The sequence below is a fragment of the Artemia sp. Qi Xiang Cuo genome, chromosome 13, assembly GCF_049724085.1.
Source record: "Artemia sp. Qi Xiang Cuo chromosome 13, ASM4972408v1, whole genome shotgun sequence".
NCBI classification, from domain to species: Eukaryota; Metazoa; Arthropoda; class Branchiopoda; order Anostraca; family Artemiidae; genus Artemia; species Artemia sp. Qi Xiang Cuo.
The window spans coordinates 24,150,581-24,172,669 of NC_142806.1; the positions used below are offsets into that span (position 1 = coordinate 24,150,581).

Here is a 22,089-nt window from a genome sequence, read left to right on the forward strand (position 1 = left end):
TATAAAAAAAAAATCACAAATACGAAATATATTATTATTCTAGTAGCCTAAGAGTCACTAAGCACCCTACAAAAACACTAAACCAATTTGTGATCATTTGGAAGTTAGTCAACAATTTAGCACTGTACTGATACAGCTTCAATTAGGATTTGTGAACTAAATAATCGCAAAATAATTGGATTAGGGTTATTTTGCAGTTTTCCTAGCAAATTAAGCGGGGGAAAACGAAATAAAAACACCCTACAATATATTATCTTTCTACTGTGAGCAGATGACACTCTAGCCTTAAGAATATATAGTGGGGTTGTAGCCCCAAATTTATTTTTTATAATTTATTCCTGTTTTAACTTTAACTTGATTCTTCATTTTAATTTTTGTAATTTTTAGGTTTGATTTATTCATTCATAGTAATCTGTGCTCGTTTTAAGTTTGACTTATTCCATGACTTCTCTTCTGCTCGTTTCGATTTTTATGTCGCACTTTACTATTCTTTCCAAAAAGTTTTCTTAAAGTATTTATTTAATTAATGTAATGATTCAAAAACAAATCATCAAAGAATGATTTTACTGATTTTTAGTCAAGAGTATAATAGGTTTTTCGAAAGATATTTGATGCAAACGACCTCAACCTATACAGGTATCTAGTTTGAATCGAAAAAGTATATTAGAGAATTGCATTAGAAAGTTGAAAAAGCCTTGCTGAAATTTTGATCGCAACGAAATTTTATCCGAAACAATTTAAGGCCTATGTTCCTCTACGAATGGTCAAACTAAGCTAATGCCTCTAGGCCCCAGGTCTAATTGATAAGCTTTTGGAGGTACAGGTAGGTCAACATATTCTTTTGAACAGCTTGAATAGCTTTGAAAGCGACTATTCAGAGCAGTTGCGGTCCTGAAGGTTAAAAGGCCCTATGCCCGTTTCCTCCCTACATCCCTTTAAAATTAGGATTATGAGGACTGCTCAAATTTATGAGGATTATGAGGATTGGTCGATAAACCGTTGCATCTGTTTATCGTAATGGCCATGTTGGAAGTGGACAATTTTTCAGCAGAGATTGGGAATTTCAGTACCTTTTTATTATTTCAAAATGATTGAACGGAAACAAAGCCCCTTTACCTTTTTCGCCCGAGGTCCATCGTGCCAAATATGATATGAGATTGAAAGCGTGAATAGATATTCCAATGCGATAGTTGGAAATATACGAAAACAATGTTTCTGGAGGCAAACTAAACTGAAATAACCTAAATATTATTTTTAAAAACTAGCAAACAATAAATTTTTAAATTGCATGTAATTCAAACGCCGTTTAACTCAACCCCATTGGCCTCAACCATTGCGCGACTCGACCGTCATTCTCATCAGCTCTCGTGCAATTCAAGCCTCATTTACTCAACCCCCATGCAACTCAACCCACCCTTAGCTCCAAATATTTACCTCAGGCTACATGCAACAAAATCCTATTTAAATCGATTCCTTTTCAATTCAATCCGTGATTGTTTGACACAATAGTCATTCGAATTGGCTTATGAATAAGTTTGAACCTAATCTTAGGTTAGCTGAATGGGATTGAGTTGCGGGGCCCGGGTTCAATCGGGGTTGAGTTAAACTGCACGATGTTTGAGTTGAATGAGGGTTGAGATGCAAGGCCGTTGAGTTGATCGGAGTTTGAATTTTATGGGGGTTGAGTACTATGGGGGCTCGGTTCAATGGGTTGAACGACGGGTAGAGTTAGAATAGTTGCATGGGAATCACGAAGAGAAATTATCCTACATACGATGGGGTTTCCACCACACTTCTCAAACCCACCCTTTTAATGCTAAAGCTCGACTTTTTTCCCCCATGGATAAAGAGCGGATGCTGTAGCGAAACAGCAATGTAATTCTTCGTTGTCTTTTTTTTCGCAATGCCTCGAGAATAGAAGGGCTTATTCATTTGCACTTGCTTTAAGGTTTATGTTACCTGTACAATTTTTGGCGTCTCATTTTGCTGCTCTCCTGCGGTTTTAATATATTCACGGAAGACAACGATTTTGCTGTCTTTGCACAGCTGAGATTGAATTTTATCCATCTACCAGACTACAGTTTTTTTAATTTGTTGCACATAGTTTTTTTTTAGGTGGAAAATATGTTGGATATTCGTTGGAAATGGTTGAAAAAAGGACACATTTCCTATTTTTAGAGCATATTTAGATCCTTATCCTATAAAAAGTTTAAGCAATATCATAACTATGGCTCGGTGAATGGATAGATCTGAGACTAATGAATCCAATAATATGAATGTCTACTCTTTTTGTTGTATGTTACAGCTACAGAATTGCCGCAAAATCACTCGTTTCAGAATAAAAATATACCTTAAAACCCTAAAATTTTCAGCGCGAAAGTTTTGAAAGGCAATTCGTAAATAAGTACTTGCAATCACAAACTGGCAACAATTTTTAACTCTAAATGCTTTCAGTTAAGCTATAGTTAAACGCTTAAACTCTGGCGAAAAGAGCGGAGGGTTTATTGGCGCTGCCTCCCCGTCATAAACTCAATAATTCTTCTTCGTTTTAGGTTTTAAATTTTACTCATACTATTCTTTAACAAACTTTATCTTAAAATTAATATACAGATGGAGTAAGGTCGACAATCAAATTTGACGTGACCTTATTTTCCTCAATATAATCTTGTTTCTTAGCATTTCTCTCAATCGCTTAACTAGTTGCTGAATCGAATCCTGTCTCCAAACGAGATACTTGGATCGATGAGACTCGAGTTTCCATGACAACTACTTTAGAGACAGTTGATATATTGACAAAATTGATGGCCCTTTAATACTGAATTTCAGCCTAAAGAAAAAAACAAAATTGCAATACAAAACTCACAAAAATGACGTTTAAATGAATTTTGTTTTGTTGAGTGTTTTTGTTTTATGAACGTTTTGTTTTAATGACGTTTAAACAAAACAAAAACAACAGCAATGAAATCAGCAATAAGAAGATAGTTATGACCCTGCAGCACCTATATTGAGCCTTAATAAAAAAATGAGGAGTTTAAAGATTAATTTATACTTCTACCCCTAAGACCCTCTAATATATTTACCTGAATCTTCACAAGAATTTAGAAAATGTACTTTTTGAGGTGCCATGTACCACCCTCCCCTCAACTGCGCAATGACTCACAAGCCCTAATTCATAATAGCTGATACTCCTTAAAAAGGATCTTTCATCCCGCAGCATCTACATTGAGGCTTAATCGAAATGAAGAAAGATTAGATACTCATTTTAACTTCTTCCCCCCCCCCCCAGACTCCCTTCTAAATTTATCCGAATGCTCACGAAAAGTTAAAAAATTCGGCTGCGAAATGTACTTTTGAGGAATCAAGCAATCCACTCCCCCGGTGAGATGGGAAGTTTCTTTCCGCTTTTTTTGTTACAGACCGTTTTTTCAGGATACGTGAATTTTTTTATTAATAGTGTCAGATTTGATGATGATTCCATGATTTACTATTTAAACTACCCCCCGTCCAAGTCTAAAAAGCTCAATGAAGGCATTTTGGGACTTTATTTAGTGGAAGACTAAAATTAATGAAGCTGCTCTACGACAAATAAAGGGTGCCGAATGTGGTCCTCTAAAACTGAATTTTGATACCAACAGATATATCAAAAGAATCGGCTTATTATGCTGATTCTAAATATATAAATATCATTAAGTTTAGCCTTACACATCAAAAACTGCGAGTCTGAAAAAAATTGCCTGATTTTTGCAAAAAGAGGGAAACCACCCCCCCCCTAAAAAATAATTCATAGAATCTTGAAACTGTGATTCATAGAATCATGCCATCATATTCAGCGTGTCAAAGAACCCTACTGTAGAGGTTTCCAGCTCCTATCTGCAAAAATGTGGAATTTTTCTTCCAGAAGTAAGATCACGGATGTGTTTTTATTGGTAGTTGTTTTTTTCCAGGGGTGATCGTATCGAACTAGTGGTCCCAGAATACCTGGAGAGGGCTCATTCAAACCGAAATAAAAAGTTTTAATGCCCTTTTTAAGTGACCAAGATTGGAGATTGGAGGGCAACTAGGCCCCCTGCCACACCCATTACATTCTCAAAATTGGCCGATCAAAATTTTGGGATAGCCATTTTGTTCAGCATAGTTAAAGGCCGAATAACTATGCCTTTGGAGATAACACGACCCCAATAGCCCCAGGGGAAAAGTTTTAAAGTTATAAAAAATTCCTATTGTTTACGTACAGTATTTGCTATTATGGAGTATGCATACATTTTTCGGGTGGGGGGCGACAAATTTTCTACTGGGGGATTTCCGACGGGGAGAATTTTCATGGAAAGGGAAGTTTTCAGAATTCCTGTAGGGAATTCTTCTTCTGTCTTAGTCTCTCTTTGCCGGGTCTAGTCGTTTACCCCCCCCCCCCGGTGATTATTCCATGGAAAATACCCCCAGGCGGAAAATAAGGCTTTCCAAATTTGAGAATTTTATACGGGTTTTATTTTTTTAATTTCCGTAGGGGGAAGGAATTTGGTACTTGTGTATTATGCGCCACTTAGCGCCACTACCTAAAAAGAATTGTTTTCTGACTTCAAATTATCCAAATACTTTACCCCCCCCTATGTGCAAATATATAGCCCAAACTATATATTCCCAATACATTCAGTCACTTGTGTTTGTCTTGTCTCGCGCTAAGCTGAAAAAAACTAACGAAGAAACCAGCTTTGTTCTCGAGCTTTACAAAGCGTAAACTCAAGTGAATCGCCCATAATACACAAGTACCAAAATTCCTTCCCCCTACGGAAATTAGAAAAAATAAAACTCAAATAAAATTCTCAAATTTGGAAAACTTTCTTTTCCACGGGGGGGGGGGGGGCAAAAGTATTTGGACAGTCTGAAGTCAGAAAACAATTCTTTCTAGGTATATGGCCATTAAAAAATTTCAATGACCATTTTTTCAAGTATTAAGTACTATTACTAGGCTAATGTCGTGTTTCATTTAAGTGTTTTACGATGATAGTAGAATGCATCTAATGGATTCTACGAGACGTATAGGAATTACTTCTACGAGACGTATAGGAATTACCACGCTATTTGTTTTAAGCTATAGGAAAACATTTCTATGGAACCTATACACATTTTCAAAGAGAGTGGGTACTCCCTCCCATGGTATGCACTACAGTTTCACGTGCACATTGCAAAAAGCAACCAAACATTTACCTATAAAGTGGTCAAACACGTTTCGAGAGTATAATTGAGATTGTATAGCACAATCAGACTGGTTTTACCTATTGATATCAATTGCACAAGGAATTTCACTAAAATATACAGTACAGTTTGACGTGCACATTTTAAAAAGCGAGCAAACCTTTTATACCCACACCTGTTCCATTTCTTTGAAGAATGTGCTATCAGACTGTTTTTTCTGATTTTTGGACAATGGCCTTAACTCGAGAGTAGTTTGTTATTAATGCGTCGTTGCTAATTAAAAAATTGGATGCTACAATCAGAATTGTTTGATTGACATTTGCAAAAGGGGATAAGGGATTCACGAATTGGACTGTAAGAACGATCTTATTTGAATAATAGGGAAAAAACAGAGCTAGATACATTTGCGAATTGGATCGTATGAAGATGGAGAAAAAGGGTTAAAGTGATTAGCAGTTAATGTAACCCTGAAGAGCTAGTTAATTCATAGCTTATTTATTATAAATTTGGAACAATATTAATCTATGGAAATGATTACCGATGATAAAATGGTCTTATGACTTGACCTAGCTTTACTTCTTCGATGTGTTCTGTATAATACACAAGAGTCTAACGTTATAGTATACTAAAAAGTTGATACTAAGAGAGATGCAGATGGCGTGAAAAGCATTTTAATAATGAAACTCAGAACAAACCTTAGAAATACATGAAAATAAAGTAATAAGGTGTATTTGAGTACGAACCATCAAGGATCATAAGCATCAACGACCCTAACCAGCAGAGAAATCAACCCCCCAAAGGTTCCCTATCCCCAAACTTGAAGGGCGCCACCTCCCCTCCAACTTTTTGGCCCCCTCCCCCAATTTTTTTGAATTTTTTTACTTTTTTATTTTTTTTAACATTATATATTTTTTCAACTTTTTTACATGTCTTCGAATGAGATGAAACATACTTAAAACAAAAATCACATTTGATATTTTCCAAACTCAAAATGAGAACGGTATAGACATGTTAGTCATGACCTTTACTATTAGAAAAATAACGTTTGTAGTAGCACTTTTTTTTATTGGACTAAAAAAATTTTGGAGTTCGAAATTATTCAATTTTTTTAAGTATCTTAAAATGACATAAAATATGCTTACGGCTATAATAATTGTACTCTATGCTTGCTCAATGACACGATGCGGCTTTCCCAATGGTACTTTATGGCGAGTTATCTACACTACCTAGTTTATTGCATGTATTAAATCATTATTTTTCTACGCGATGGAACGATAAACACAAGTCATATCTTAAAAAAAGTGAAGATGGAGCATTTCAATAAAGTGTGTTCACATAACAATGTTATTGTAGCATTGAATGCCGACAAGGAGACGTATTTAAACTATGAAACAAGTATAAGTGGTAGCACTATCGGAAATGTATGCATGCAATGTCATGACAGTAAGGAATTAAATTTCTTTGGAGTACCGAAAACATTCAACTCTTATGTTGGTGGATGTTCAAGATTGAGATCTCCAGAGATGATTTCACTGAAAGAGAATGCCAACATAAAAATAATCGTTGATGTTAGATGACAACTCCTTGCTACTGTTGCAGGTAACACATTACCTGCTGATACATCCTATCGTCAGATTTCAGCTATTAGCATACAACGGAAGATCAAAAAGAGAAAGGCCTACTCTTCTACTAATACCATAAGCCATATGTTGTCTACGTGCCGAAACTGTTACATGTGTAAAAATAATGTGATAATAAACAGTGAAATTGCCAGAAAAATAAAAAGGGCATTGGTAGAAAATATCACTATGGAATATAAAGCTGAATCGATGAAAAACAAAGTACCAGCAAACGTTACTACCATTGATCAAACAGTCAATGAACCAAATAATACCAAAGACGAAAAGCATATTGAGCTTGTTGATGACACACCAGTAAAAATTGTGTATGGCTCAAAATGGAATAATGATTATTCTAATGATTACGAACTAAGAGAAGACAATAACTACAATATCAAGAGAGAACACGGTAAACTATTTTATGGAACAGATTCAAAATATGCATCCTTTGTCAGATATGCTGGATAAAATTGACAAAATCTAAGTATTAGATTGAATAAATGCTTTATCAACATCATTTATCGGACATGACGGATAAAATTGACAAAATCTAAGTATCAGAGTGATTAAATGCTTTATCAGCATCCTTTGTTGGATATCTCAGATAAAATCTAAGAATCAGAGTGATTATATTTTATATCAACATCCCTTTTTCGGATACATGGGATAAAATTGATAAAATATAAGTATTAGAGTGAATAAATGCTTTATCAGCATCCTTTGATGGATATCTCAGATAAAATCTAAGTATCAGAGTGATTATATTTTATATCAACATCCCTTTTTCGGATACATGGGATAAAATTGATAAAATATAAGTATTAGAGTGAATAAATGCTTTATTAACATCATTTATCGGGTATATCGGATAAAATTGACAAAATCTAAGTATCAGATTGATTAAATTCTATATCAACATCTATTTCTCGGATACATGGGATAAAATTGATAAAATCTACGTACAACATCCTCTAAATGCATTATCAACATCATTTGTCGGGTATATTGGATAAAATTGACAAAATCTAAGTATCAGATTGATTAAATTCTATATCAACAACCATTTCTCGAATACATGGGATAAAATTGACAAAATCTAAGTATCGGATTGATTAAATTCTATATCAACAACCCTTTCTCGAATACATGGGATAAAATTGAAAAAATCTAAGCGTCAGAGTGAATAAATGCTTTATCAGCATCCTTTGTCGAATATATCAGATAAAACTGACAAAATCTAAGTACCAGATTGAATAAATTGATTATCAACATCATTTTTCAGATATATCAGTTAAAATTGACAAAATCTCAGTGTCAGAGTGAATAATTTAGAGAACATGGTAAACTATTTTACGGAACGGATTCAAAATGTGCATCCTTTGTCAGATATGCTGGATAAAATTGACAAAATCTAAGTATCAGATTGAATAAATGCTTTATCCATATCATTTGTCAGATATGACGGAAAAATTCACAAAATGTAAGTATCAGAGTGATTAAATGCTTTATCAGCATCCTTTGTTGGATATCTCGGATAAAATCTAAGTATCAGAGTGATTAAATTCTATATCAACATTCCTTTCTCGGATACATGGGATAAAATTGATAAAATCTAAGTATCAGAGTGAATAAATGCTTTATTAACATCATTTATCGGGTATATCGGATAAAATTGACAAAATCTAAGTATCAGATTGATTAAATTCTATATCAACATCTATTTCTCGGATACATGGGATAAAATTGATAAAATCTAAGTATCAGAGTGAATAAATGCTTTATCAACATCTTCTAAATGCATTATCAACATCATTTGTCGGGTTTATTGGATAAAATTGACAAAATCTAAGTATCGGATTGATTAAATTCTATATCAACAACCCTTTCTCGAACATATGGGATACATGGGATAAAATTGAAAAAATATAGGCGTCAGTGACTTATGTGTTAATCGTTCCATCGCGTAGAAAAATAATAATTTAATGCATGCAATAAACTAGGTAGTGTTGATAACCCGCCATAAAGTATCAGTGGGAAAGCCGCATCGTGTCTCTGAGCAAGCATAGAGTACAATTGTTAGATCCGTAAGCCTATTTTATGTCATTTTAAGATGCGTAAAAAAAAGTTGTATAATTTCGAAGTCCAAAAATTTTCTAGTCCAGCAAAAAAAAGTGCTGCTACAAACATTATTTTTCTAATAGTAAAGGTCATGACTAACATGTCTATACATTCTCATTTTGAGTTTGGAAAATATTAAATTTGATTTTTTTTTAAGTATGTTTCATCTCATTTGAAGAAATGTAAAAAAAAAGTTGAAAAAATATATCATGTTAAAAAAAATAATAAAAAAAATTAAATAAAAATCCAAAAACAACAAAATGGGGAAGGGGCTTAAAATTTGGGGGGAGGGGGCACCCTCCGAGTTTGGGGACAGGGAATTTTTGGGGGGTTGATGTCTCTGCTGGTTAGGGTCGTTGGTGCTTATGATCCTTGATGGTTCGTAGTCACATACATCTTACTACTTGATTTGCAAGGATTTCTAAGGTTTGTTCTGAATTTCATTATTAAAATTCTTTTCTTGTCATCTGCATCTCTCTTAGTATCAACTTTTTAGTATACTATAACGTTAGACTCAATTTTAAACTGACAACACTGTTCAAACTCCACTTGTGTATTATACAGAACACATCAAAGAAGTAGACCCCGAAGCCGCGCCGAAAATCGGCGGCGCGCCACCGAAAAAAACGGCGGCGCGCCGCCGCGCGTACATCAGCGCGCTGACGCCGCCGCTGAGTCTATCGGCGGTGGCGGCACTACTCAGCCGCCGTTTTTTTCTCTCGTTTTTGGTTATCAGTCTCGACCTCCGGGCTTCAACTTTCAGCCCGGCTAAGCTGTTTCTTAAAAACAAATGCTGTCATCATGGGCTTGCCATATATATCGGTTCATCGAAAGGAGAAGAAGAAATTTTTCTTGAAACAAAAATTCTACCTTCCACATTAAAATTCTGTTCATTTTTCTTTCTGATTTTTCGGATGAAAAGAGGTAGGTATAGGAGCATTAGGCAATTCAGGATGTTGTCATAGGCAGCGCAATCGAGATGTCTAAGTAAAGAACAATGTTGGCACAATGTATTTTTTTTTTCCATACCAGGGCAATTCGTATCGAAGGAGTTGTTATAGAAACTTCAAAAAGGGCTCATTTGATTGGAAATTGGACTAACTAGTACCCTTTTTAATAGTCGAAAGTGATTGGAAGGCAACTAACCTCCCTTTCACGCCCACCCTTTCCCCGAACATATCCAATCAACATTTCGAGATAGCCATTTTGTTCAGAGTAACTGATTTCCACAGAGAAAATATGTTATTTGAGGAGGTTACTCCCCCACAACCCTTAGGGCAAGGGTTTTGTAGTTATGTCCTGGAGGTATTAAAGAACGATGTTGGCACAATGTATTATTTATTATTTTTTCCTTTAGACCAGGGCATTTCATATCGAAGAAGTTGTCGTAGAAACTTCGAAAAGGGCTCATTCAATTGAATTGGGAGATGATGATTCAATTGGGAGATTGGAGTGGCTTGTGCCCTTTCTAATAGTCGAAAATGATTGGAAGGCAACTAACACCCCTTCCACGCCCACCATTTCCCGAAACACATACAATCAAAATTTTGAGATAGCCATTTTGTTTAACGTAGTTGAAAGTTCTGGAAATTAAGGTCTTAGAGGATGACAACCATCCTCACAGCCCTTAGGGTAAGGGTTGTAATTTATGCCCTGGGGGGCATATACGGTGTTTATAGAAAGCGTTGTCGTAGAAACTCAAAAAGGGGATCATTAGTTTGGAAATCGAAAAGCCTAGTGCCCTTTTTAATAATCGTAAGTGATTGGAAGGCTTGACATTTTTATAGTAGAGATCGATGTGGGTATAATGTATCATTTTTTTGTTGTTGTTGTTGTTTAGACCAGGGCACTTCGTATCGAAGGAGTTGTCGCAGGAACTTCGAAAAGGGCTCAGTCGATTGAAAATAGAAAAGGCTGATGTCCTTTTTAATAGTCGAAAGTGATTGGAGGGAAACTAATCCCCCTACCCAGCCCAACCTCCCCATTTCCATTTTGTTTTAAAATTAAATTTTTCCTTAATATTAAATAAAAATTCACAGTGTTTATTCTAAATACCAATAAAGCATCTCAGCAGTATCCCAATAGCGACAGATGGTATTATGCTAAAACTTTCAGAGCTTCTTCTGCTCTTAAAATTTGACCGAATCAAAATAGCGTAAGTTTATCCAAGCTATCAAAGAAAGTAAACAAATTTGTTTGCGAATGTTATCAAGTTTTCCATTTCAGGTCAACTAGAGGAGTTATGAAACTAAATTAAACACTATTATTTGTGTCCAGATTTTTATAAGGGTCTATGTTGTTAAATTTTGCTGAAAATTGATTTCCAGCATACAAATAGCAGGCCAAACTATAAATTCTTAAAAAAAAGAAAAGATTTAAAGTATGATTTTCTTTTTCCCTGAAAAGACAATGTCAATATAAAACGAACAGAAATTAATTAAAAAAACTGTTTCCAAAAAATAAGTTTTTTTCAAAGAAAAGTAAACAACTCCATTAAACCAAAAATGAGCAAAAATTAAATCAAATAATCTACCAAGCGTGAAACTACGACAAATCAGCATCGATAAATAAATGAAACCAAAAACGAACAGAAATTACAATAAATAACCAAGTCAAACTCAAAACGAGCAGAAATTAACATGAGTTGGGCTCAAAACCCCTATGCGTTCCCAAGGCCAGAACATAATTTGTACTTTACTGACAAAAATACAAATGAATATGCATTGTCAGTTTAATATACATATACTGATATTTAGTAATCAAAATTTTAATATTATTTGATTTATTACAGTTATAGAAGTAAAAACATTTATATTTTTTCAGTAAAGTGAAAATTATGTTCTGGCCTTGGGAAGGCATAGGGGTTTTGAGCCCAACTTATGTTAATTTCTGCTCGTTTTGAGTTTGACTCAGTTATTTATTGTTATTTTTGTTCGTTTTGGGTTTCATTTATTGATCGATGCTGATTTGCGGTAGTTTCCCGCTTGGTATATTATCTAGAGCTAATATAGAAAAATATATATATATATAGAATTGAATTACATTTTTTTGCACAGTTAGCAGAGCACACTGAAATTGAAGTAGCCTTAAACTTTGACTTAAAACGTTATATATTGACCACTTCTTTCAGAAAAGAATTTCGGAGGGTTATTCCGTGTTGATAGGAAAAGAGGGTAATGGTGCAGTTTAGTTCCTCCTGTAGTGTAGTGCGCAGGAGCCCAATAGTGAAGGTGCAGGTTTGTTTTCCCTTACAAAACAACTTATTTCAGCAGATACAAAGAAGAAACCCATTTGCGGCATTCTGAGGGACCCCAAGGTCCAGTACTAGTATCAGATCCCGCGAGTGGCAGTTTACGCTCGTCAAGTTCTGGCTGTATCAGCCACATGTGCCCCAGCTAAACGGCTTTTTAGCACGACAGGACTGATAGTGACTGCAAAAAGATCAATGGCTCCAGGCAGAGTGAACAAACTGAATTTGTTACATCAATTGCAACTGAAGTGATGTAACCGCTGATTTAAAATTGTTGGTGTTGTTAAGCCATGATATCTGATTTGTATAAAGTGTTTTTTCGATGTTGTTATTTGTTGTTTTTTTTCACTTCCTTTTTGTATGTATTTGATAAACAGGAGTTGTTTGAACTTCAAACTTTGAAAGTTATACACACATTAGCCCAAATCATTAACAAGAAGGAAATGACTAAACACGGGATTTTATAGGAACAATACGATGTTAAACATAAACACAACATAGGTTTCCCTGGGTCTAGTGGCTAAAAATGAGAATTCTACTTGGTCTGATTGACGGTCAACATAAACACTTTCCACGCGGCCCAAAAAATTCTTGTTATGTCATATTGTTCTTGTATGTTTTTAGCCAACCATTTAAAAATCCTTACTAAAATCGAGGTTGAACGTGCTTGGTGAAGTGGAATATTTATTATTATTTTTAATTAGAAAAATCGGCACGCCGTAGCGCACCGCCGGTCTAAAATCGGCGGCGCGCCGCCAAAAAAATTTCGGGCGCCGCACCGCCGCCAATACTGAATCACACATTCGCCGCCGTCATTTCGGCGTGGCGCGGCTTCGGGGACTACAAAGAAGTAATGCCAGGTCAAGTCATAGGACCATTTTATCATCGTTAACCATTTCCATAGATTGATATTGTTCCAAATTTATAATAAATAAGGTATGAATTAACATGCTCTTCAGGGTTACCTTAACTGCTAATCACTTTAACCCTTTTTCTCGATCTTCATACGATCGAATTCACAAATGTTATCTAGCTCTGTTTTTTTCCCTATTATTCAAATAAGATCGTTCGTACAGTCCAATACGTCTCAAGAATAAACTGGTGGTATTAAGTTGAAACGTTCAGGGCTAATACTATTACTACTTCTGGTCTTACAATTGAAGTAAATCTGGAGAGTGCAAATATATATATATATACATATATACATATACATATATATATATATATATATATATATATATATATATATATATATATATATATATATATATATATATATATATATATATATATATATATATATATATATATATATATATATATATATATATATATATATATATATATATATATATATATATATATATATATATATATATATATATATATATATATATATATATATATATATATATATATATATATATATATATATATATATATATATATATATATATATATATATATATATATATATATATATATATATATATATATATATATATATATATATATATATATATATATATATATATATATATATATATATATATATATATATATATATTGAAGTGTCAATCAACATGCATTTTTTGCTTCATTCATTTTGGCTATAATGGTGCTATTTTTTGACACTATGCTCAAAATAAGGATTGTTTTCAGTAAATTAATTGGCATCTTTGAGAAGTTGCAAATCAAAATTCAATTATCTATAAAATTATAAAAGGATTTAATATATGCAGTTAAAATAATTTACAAACATTTGTCTTTTATTATTTTTTGCTTCTTTGACTGTAATATTCAGGAAGAGATGATCATTGGAAATGAATTGCCTTTTTTAAGATAATTTTGGAGGTTTTCTTTTATTAAGAATGTTCTACCCAAGATTCAAACTTCTGTTAACAAGGCCACAAGTTAGAACCGTAACCACAAGACTTAAGCATCTTATAAGTAAGTCTTACCCATGGGCCAAGGTTTTAAAGCAGAAGTCGGCCATTGTTTCTGGTTATTGTCTTTTTGTTTTGCTTGTGTTAGAAGAATTAGTGTCTTGTGTGTGTGTGTTTTTGTTTTGTTTTTTTGTTCTGTTCTTGCACTCCATCTGTTTCTTATTGATGGGTATTAAATGCATTCGTTCATTCAAATAGTCTGTTTTACATACTTGTGTGCCTACCTTTTCTAAGCAAATCAACTCTCTCTTTACTCGCGGGAACAGATGGGGAGCAATTCATTGACCATTAAAAATGCGCATTCTATTATTTTATTCAGACTGTAATAAGCCTGTACAGAAGGCATAATTTCTAACCAAATTAGAATGTAACAAATGCCATGTGATTTTGGCAATACAGTGGTTGTATTCAGTTTAAGAAAATAGTAAAAAACTTACCTCTACAAGAGCAGATGAAATACTTGTGCAAGGTGAGACTACTGAACGTAAACATCTTTCATGGATAATGAAGTTGCAAACTGAAAAACAGAGTCATTAGTAAAACAAATACATCTACAATAATATGTTTAACTTTCTATAGCATGTCAATCTTAAAATGAGTACCCTAATAATGCATTGAAGCATTCCTTGTTCAACTTACCTGCTTAACACTAGCTTACATCCCCTAGATGTAATCTAAAAAAGACAGCAACAAATTCTTAACCAGCAACTTGTTAAGTGTAACGCTTGTACTTTACCATAAACATACTTTATTTATAAATCCCTAAAGGGGTGCCAGATTTTGTAATAGCTTCCCCTATTTGTTCCTGGCATAGGCATAACTTAACAAAAAACAAATTTCTCCAATTGAAAGTAAGGAGCAATATTATGACTTGAAACAAAAAGAAATTATTACATAGGCTATATGAAGGGGGTTACCCTCTCCCCAATACCTCACTCTTTATGCTAAATTTTTTTAGTACTTCTAAAAAAGTTTGTTATTGCTCTATTTTAAATGATCCTTGTGTTGCAAGAGTCCTTCTAAAGGAATTGGGACAAAATTAAAACTTTAGCATAAAGAGTATTGTGTTGAGGAGGCGGAAACCCATTCATATATACACAATAATTTCAGTTCGTTTTAATCTTGTTTCTTACTTTCAGTAAGAAAAACTTGCTTTTTTATTTAATTTATGAACATTTTTTAAATAATGCCAAGAACTCTGACTCCACCTCCATGGAGAACCCCCCTTTCAACGGAAATATCCTCCAATTCAATCCCCATAAAAATTTAACCTGGACAATTACCCATAACAACTTGACACGTCAAATTGAGCTGGAAAAGAGAAAGCAAGATATATAGGAATTCTGGGGAATTCCCCAGATAATTTCGCCCCCTGGAAACTTCCCTTGCCATGGAAAAGACCCCCTTGGAAGAATTCCCAGCATAAAATTCTTCCTCCATTAAAAATGTACCCATACTTCCCAATAACAAATACTATGTGTAAACAATGGGCAAATTTTAAAACCTTTTCCCTGGAGCTGTGGGGGTCATGTCATATCCAAAGGCATAGCCTAGTAATTGGGCGTTTCAACTATGATAAACAAATTGGCTATCTCAAAATTTGTATCAAATGATTTTGGGAAAAAAGGGGCTGGGGGACTTAGTTTCCCTTCAAAATTTTTGGTCACTTAAAAAGGGCCCTATAACTTTTAATTTCTGTTTGAAAGAGCCCTCTCCCAATATTCTAGGACCAATATCTCAATACAATCACCCCTGGGAAAACCCTATAGAGGGAGAAGGAGTGGAGGTAGGTACTTCAAAATACCTTCTTAGGACATAATTTGGTAAATATATACCAAATCATATTATTGAGTTAGAAATAAAGTGAATACACCATTCAATGCCCTTTTTTATGCTGATTACAAATATAATAATCATTTCTATCAGAAATGAATTTTAAGTTTAAACTTACTGTACCTCCCATTTACATTCAAAAACAAAATTTGCCAACACCCCCCCCCCCCAATGTAGAAATATACACCCCAAATTGGCATATATAGGGGTGGGTTGAAATTCATTTTCAATAGAAATAATTATTTTATTTGTAATCAGCATAAAAAGAGGCGTCAAAGGTGTATTCACTTTATTCCTAACTCAATAATATGATTTGGTATATATTTACCCATAATTTAGCCTGTAAACCCATCCCCAAAAGGGTAAATTTCTACCAAATCCTATTATTGAGTTAGGAATAAAGTGAATACACCATTCAATGCCTTTTTTTATGCTGATTACAAATATAGGCTTATAATCATTTCTATCGGAAATGAATTTCAGCCCCCCTCCTATACATGCCAATTCACAGTATATATTTCTACATTAGGGGGGGGGGTAAAGTTTAAACTTACCTCCCATTTACATCAGAAACAAAATTTGCCCCCCCCCCTAATGTAGAAATATATACCCTGAATTGGCATATATAGGGGGGCTGAAATTCATTTCCAATAGAAATGATTACTATATTTGTAACCAGCATAAAAAAGGCATTGAATGGTATAGGCTATTCACTTTATTCATAAGTCAATAGGCTAATATGATTTGGTAGAAATTTACTCCTGAAAGTTTTATTTCATAATCTAACCCCTTTCCAAGGCAGCCAAAAGTAGCCAAAGTAGAATTTTACCAAAAGAGGCATTGAGTGGTATGTTCACTTTATTTGTAAGTCAGTAATATGAACTGCAAAAAAATTACCAAAGATAGCTTGTCTACAATTTTACCCTGGTTTAAAAATAAACATAGACCTAGGGAAAGACCTGACATCTAGGCTAGTGCTGTACCTAAAACAGGTTATTAGCCTACCAAACCTGCTAAGTGCAATTTTATAGAAAGTGCAGAATACCTTCACAAGTAAATCCCTGCCCAATCAATCCCCACAGCAATTCAGCACAATGATGACAACAGCTAGGTTTATGGAATGTTTTCTTTACAAAATAATGACCATGATTATTTGCAATTGCACATCCTGAATCATCTGAGATGGAAGCCATTTTCAAGAACTTTTATACAAATCCATTGTTACACCAGTGGTGAAATATATCCTGATCAAATTTATCACTTTTTCATTTCATTTGAATAAGCCCCAGTTCTTGACTTCACCCAGGTTACTTAGTGTTTAAACTCAGCGCCTGCGCTAACTTGAGAAGCGTTTTCTATAAACTTCGTTTGATCCAATTCAAATTGTACGTAAACGTTTTCTCCACGCCTGAATTTTAAAGACTATGCTGCACACCATCATAGTGTCATGATCATGGTTTCAGTTGCAGCAATATCATCCGAAAATTGAAAACGTGTTTGTAGATGATTGTCAAATGTAAAAGCAGTGGAATTTGACGTTAATTCGGGGATGTTAACCATCATTTATAGTAAACCGAAATGTAAAAATAAGGGAAGGTGGCTATAGCAAATTTGTTGCTAAAGTCTTATCACATGAAAATTTACATTTTACCTCTTCCCCCCACGAAATTGTGAAAAACAAACTAAAGCATTGGTGTATTTCATAGTTTATTAATAAATAAAATTAAAATCAAAAGAAGTGATAAATAATCACATTGTCTTCAAAAAACAAACACCCCCATAGTCATATATTTAATCAAGGAAAACTAAACAATTAATTTTTAGGCAGTACAGCAACTACTTAGTTATCAATTATTAACTTAAGATCAAATTAGAGATCAAATTAACAATATAGTAAGGATCAATATCATGGGCATGCTTAGCTTCTTATCAAGGGGGGAGGGGGGCAACCAATTCAGTGATAAAGGGCGGGGGGAGGAAGCTGAAGTTATATTGTCATTTCACAAAACCTTGTTTTGCCAGCAAGTTTTATCATACCTATGAAATTGATAAGTAATTACGAAAAATTATCAATAAGCTTCCGCTTCAATCTTCTTAGATTAGAACTAAATCTTTCCAAGACATAATGAATAATTGCTTCCTGTTTGACTTTTCTTTTTCAACCATTTACCTTTTATCAACTGCTTTTTTAGCAATCTACCCTTTTTCAACTGCTTTTTCAACTTTCTGCTTTTTCAACCATATGCTTTTTCAGCCATATCTAGTGTAAATTGTAAGTTCTAGCGGAGTGGCAGCCGCCTGCTCCATTCCCTCTCCGTACGCCCATGATCATGATTACGATATAATAAAACGCTATAATAAGGACTACCTATCAATTACGTCATATTGGCAAACACCAAATATTAAAAATCAGAAGGCAAACATAACTAAGAAATAATTTTTGCCTACTGTTTCCTAAAGTTTTCTATTGCTGCTCCAGTTGTACAAAGAATAGTGAAGCAGGTATGAGAGTAACCACTTGGTTATCACTTCAGATGTCAAATTACTAAAAACACTCAAGGCTATATTGGGTTTATCTATCAATTACGTCATAATTACAAACACAAAATATTAAATTTCAGAATGCAAACATAATTAGGAATTAATTTTATTGTTTCCTAATGTTCTCTATTACTGCTTCAGTAGTACAAAAATAGCGAAGCATGTTGTTTTCTATAACATGTCTCAAAATATTTCAAGAAAAATATATATACGGTCAATATTTCTCAAGATATGGCTCAAAATATGACCTCGTGTTTTTCTTTGTTTAATAACAAATCTCAAGACATATTGAAGGTATTGATTTCATTTTTCCCGTCTGAAAAGTATGATGGAGGATACTATGTTCACAACTTGGCCTCGTGATTGATTGTTTTCAGAATTATATCCCAAGACTGCAAAAATAAGCTGATGTCCCTACAACTAAAACAAAACAAACATAAAGGACATTATACATTAAAGGACATTGTTCTCAAAATATGACCTTGCGTTAACCTCGCCTGCGTATACAGCCTGTCCCAAGCCACGATAAAGAGGGAGGGTTGGGATGCGGGCTTGCAACCCATACCCGGGACCTCAAGGGCCTGCCCTTGGGGGAAATCCTAACCGCAAACAAAACATCAAGTTTGAGCCTCGGATTTTTGAACCCCTTTTTGATGACGACTTCTACATGCCCAAGGACAAGATTTATGAATGCGAAACAACACCTCAAATTTGGTTTCTGGAACATCCGCGCAATGTCTCAAGACTCTAAAACTGAACAAGTGCTATGAGCACTGGAAGATTACCACCTTGACCTTCTGGCTATGTAAGAAGTTTCATGGCCTGGATCTGTATCAAATAAACTGGATGGAGATGTGAGCATTATACACAGTGGATTGCAGCAAAAGCGTGAATACGGAGTAGCCCTAATGATGACAAAACAGACTTCCCAAGCTCTAATAAAGCGAAAACCGGTGTCACCAAGAATCCTGAAAGCCCACTTCATTGGCACGCATGCGAAACTGTCAGTAATAATATACTACGCACCCACAAATAACAACACCAACGAAACAAATGACAGATTTTACAGAGCTCTCAACTCCATGGCAAACGACATACCACGGCATGACATAGCATGTCTTCTAGGAGACTTTAACGCATAAGTAGGGAACGACCGATCATTTTCCCCAGAGGTTTTCGGCGAGCATGGCCTGGGCCAGCAAAATGAAAATGGAGAACTACTTATCGACTTCGCGCTCCTTAACAACCTAGTAATCAGAGGTACCCTATTTTCTCATCGGGATATACACAAATATTTTTGGATATCTCCCGAAAGCCACACCCAAAATCAGATTGACCATTGTCTTTGGAGCAGACAGTGGAAATCAAGCCTACATGATATAATGGGATATAGAAGAGCTGACGCTGGCTCAGATCATAATCTGATGGCAGCAAAAATCCGCCTAAAATTGAAAAGAAATAGAAACGCAAATAAGGCTCCCTTAAACCCAGTCTTTGACTTGGAGAAACTGAGGTTGAGAGAACTCAACCAAGCCTTTAAACTAAAGATGCGGAATAGATTTGAAGCCTTGTCTTTACTAAATGATGCTGATAGCAATCAATACTGGGAAAGCATAAAGTTGTGCTTTCACGATGCTGCGAAAGCCACCATTGGGTACCGTAAGAGCCCGTAGGACCAGTGGCTATCTGACCAAACATGGGAGCTCATAGTGACAAGGAAAAAAGTAAAAGCATCACTTATCCAAACACAAACCCCCGACCAACAGATCCTCAGAAACGATGAATACAGAGCCGCGGATAAAGAGGTAAAGAAGAGTGCCAGAAAAGACCAGAGAAACATGCTGGAGCAAAAAGCAGTGCAGGTACAAGAGGCAGCGGTGAGAGGTGATTTAAGAGCCGTCTATAAAATCACTGATGAGATTATTGAAAAGAAATCCTCTATTCAACATGGACCAGTAAAAAACCCCTCGAGTATCCTGGTAACACAGCAGTCTGACGTAAACGAAGTTTGGGCCAGTCACTTCGAGAAGCTGTTGAATAGACCTCCACCAGACGATCCTCCGGAAATCCCAGCAACAACACTGTTTTCTTTAAATATCAGCACGGATCCACCGTCATCCACTGAAATTATAGCAACACCAAAGAAGCTGAAAAATGGGAAGTCGCCTGGCGACGACAGGATATCCGCAAAAATGATCAAAGTGACTGTTATGACCTGCCTCAAGTTCTGGACAGCGTTGTTCGCAGTAATCTGGACTGCCAAAATACCTTCGGATTGAAAACACGGCACCCTCGTGAGGATTTTTAAGAAAGGCGATGCGTCCTTCCCAGGCAACTGGTGAGAAATCTGGATGCTTTCAATACCTAGCAAATTGCTAACGCACATTTTACTGCGGAGAATCAGCTCACAGCTCGACAGATACCTTCACGATGAGCAACATGGATTCAGACCGAACCGTTCATGTACAGACTTGATGTTTACCCTACGGCTACTGACGGAAGAAAGCAGAGAATGGCGTTCCAAAATCTATATGATATTCATCGATTTTGAGAAGGCATTTGACTCAGTAGACTGCCAAATTCTGTGGAAGATCCTACTGCATTACAGAATCCCTGAAAAGATATTTTCACTTATTGTTGCTTTTTATGAACATAGCGAGTTCTGTGTAAGGACACCAGATAGCCAAACTCGTTTCTTCTGCATTCTGTCAGGAGTTAAGCAAGGTTGCGTCTTGTCACCGCTACTTTTCGTAATCGTCATTGATTACATACAGCGAAGTACAAGCACAAACGGAATCCAGCTAAATCCAGAAACACGCCTCAGTGAGGTAAACTTCGCTGACGACATCGCCGTCCTAAGATCATGCAAGCAAAGACTCCAAGAACTCCTAGACAAAATGAGAGAGAAAGGTGGCCATGTCGGCCTGAAAATAAATAATGACAAAACAAAATGCATGGCTACCACAGATTCACCTCTGAGGATCACATGCGGAGATCAACACACAGAGCAAGTTGTCCATTTCAAATACTTGGGAAGCATAATAGAAAGTACCGGATCGACCACAAAAGAAGTACTCAAAAGAATCAGCCAAGCCAATGGGGCCTTCAATAGATTACGGAAAGTATGACGGTCCCAAAGCTTCTCTATACGGCTAAAGCTACTACTCTTCAATAGCAATATTATACCTGTGCTGCTTTACGCAGCTGAAACCTGGCCCCTGAACCAGGAAAAAGAGAGAAGAATACTTGCTTTCGAAAACACATGTCTCAGAAGAATTCTCAACATCCGTTGGCAGCTGAGAATAACAAACAAATTCATCCGTGACAAGACTGGCAAACCTCTTGTGACAAATATCATAAGAGTCCGTCGATGGAGATAACTTGACCACGTACTACTTATGGACAATCTCCGACTACCAAATGCAGCGCTTCATTGGCAGCCATTGGGTCCACGCCAAAGGGGCAGACCCAGAAACACCCTGCGTTGAACGTACCTAACAGATCTCTATAACCTGCACACACCAATCCAACCTCAGTGGGAGACATACTTGCAGCAGCAAACCTGTGGGAAGATTGGCGGCTCCTTCTT

General features: G+C 35.4%; 1 protein-coding gene across 2 annotated transcripts in view; it reads right to left on the minus strand.

The window, feature by feature from the left end:
* The window catches only part of LOC148945100 (diacylglycerol kinase theta), a 201,028-nt gene extending 183,780 nt beyond the window's left edge, over nucleotides 1-17,248 (minus strand). For both annotated transcript variants that reach the window (XM_089099201.1, XM_089099202.1), the window contains exons 1-2: nucleotides 17,005-17,248; nucleotides 14,564-14,643 (exon numbers count right to left, since the gene is read on the minus strand). In XM_089099201.1, the coding sequence (XP_088955327.1) occupies nucleotides 14,564-14,643; nucleotides 17,005-17,152 (228 nt within the window). In that variant the 5' untranslated portion in view covers nucleotides 17,153-17,248. The remainder of the gene's footprint in view (nucleotides 1-14,563; nucleotides 14,644-17,004) is intronic.
* Between the last annotated feature and the right edge of the window lie 4,841 nt (nucleotides 17,249-22,089).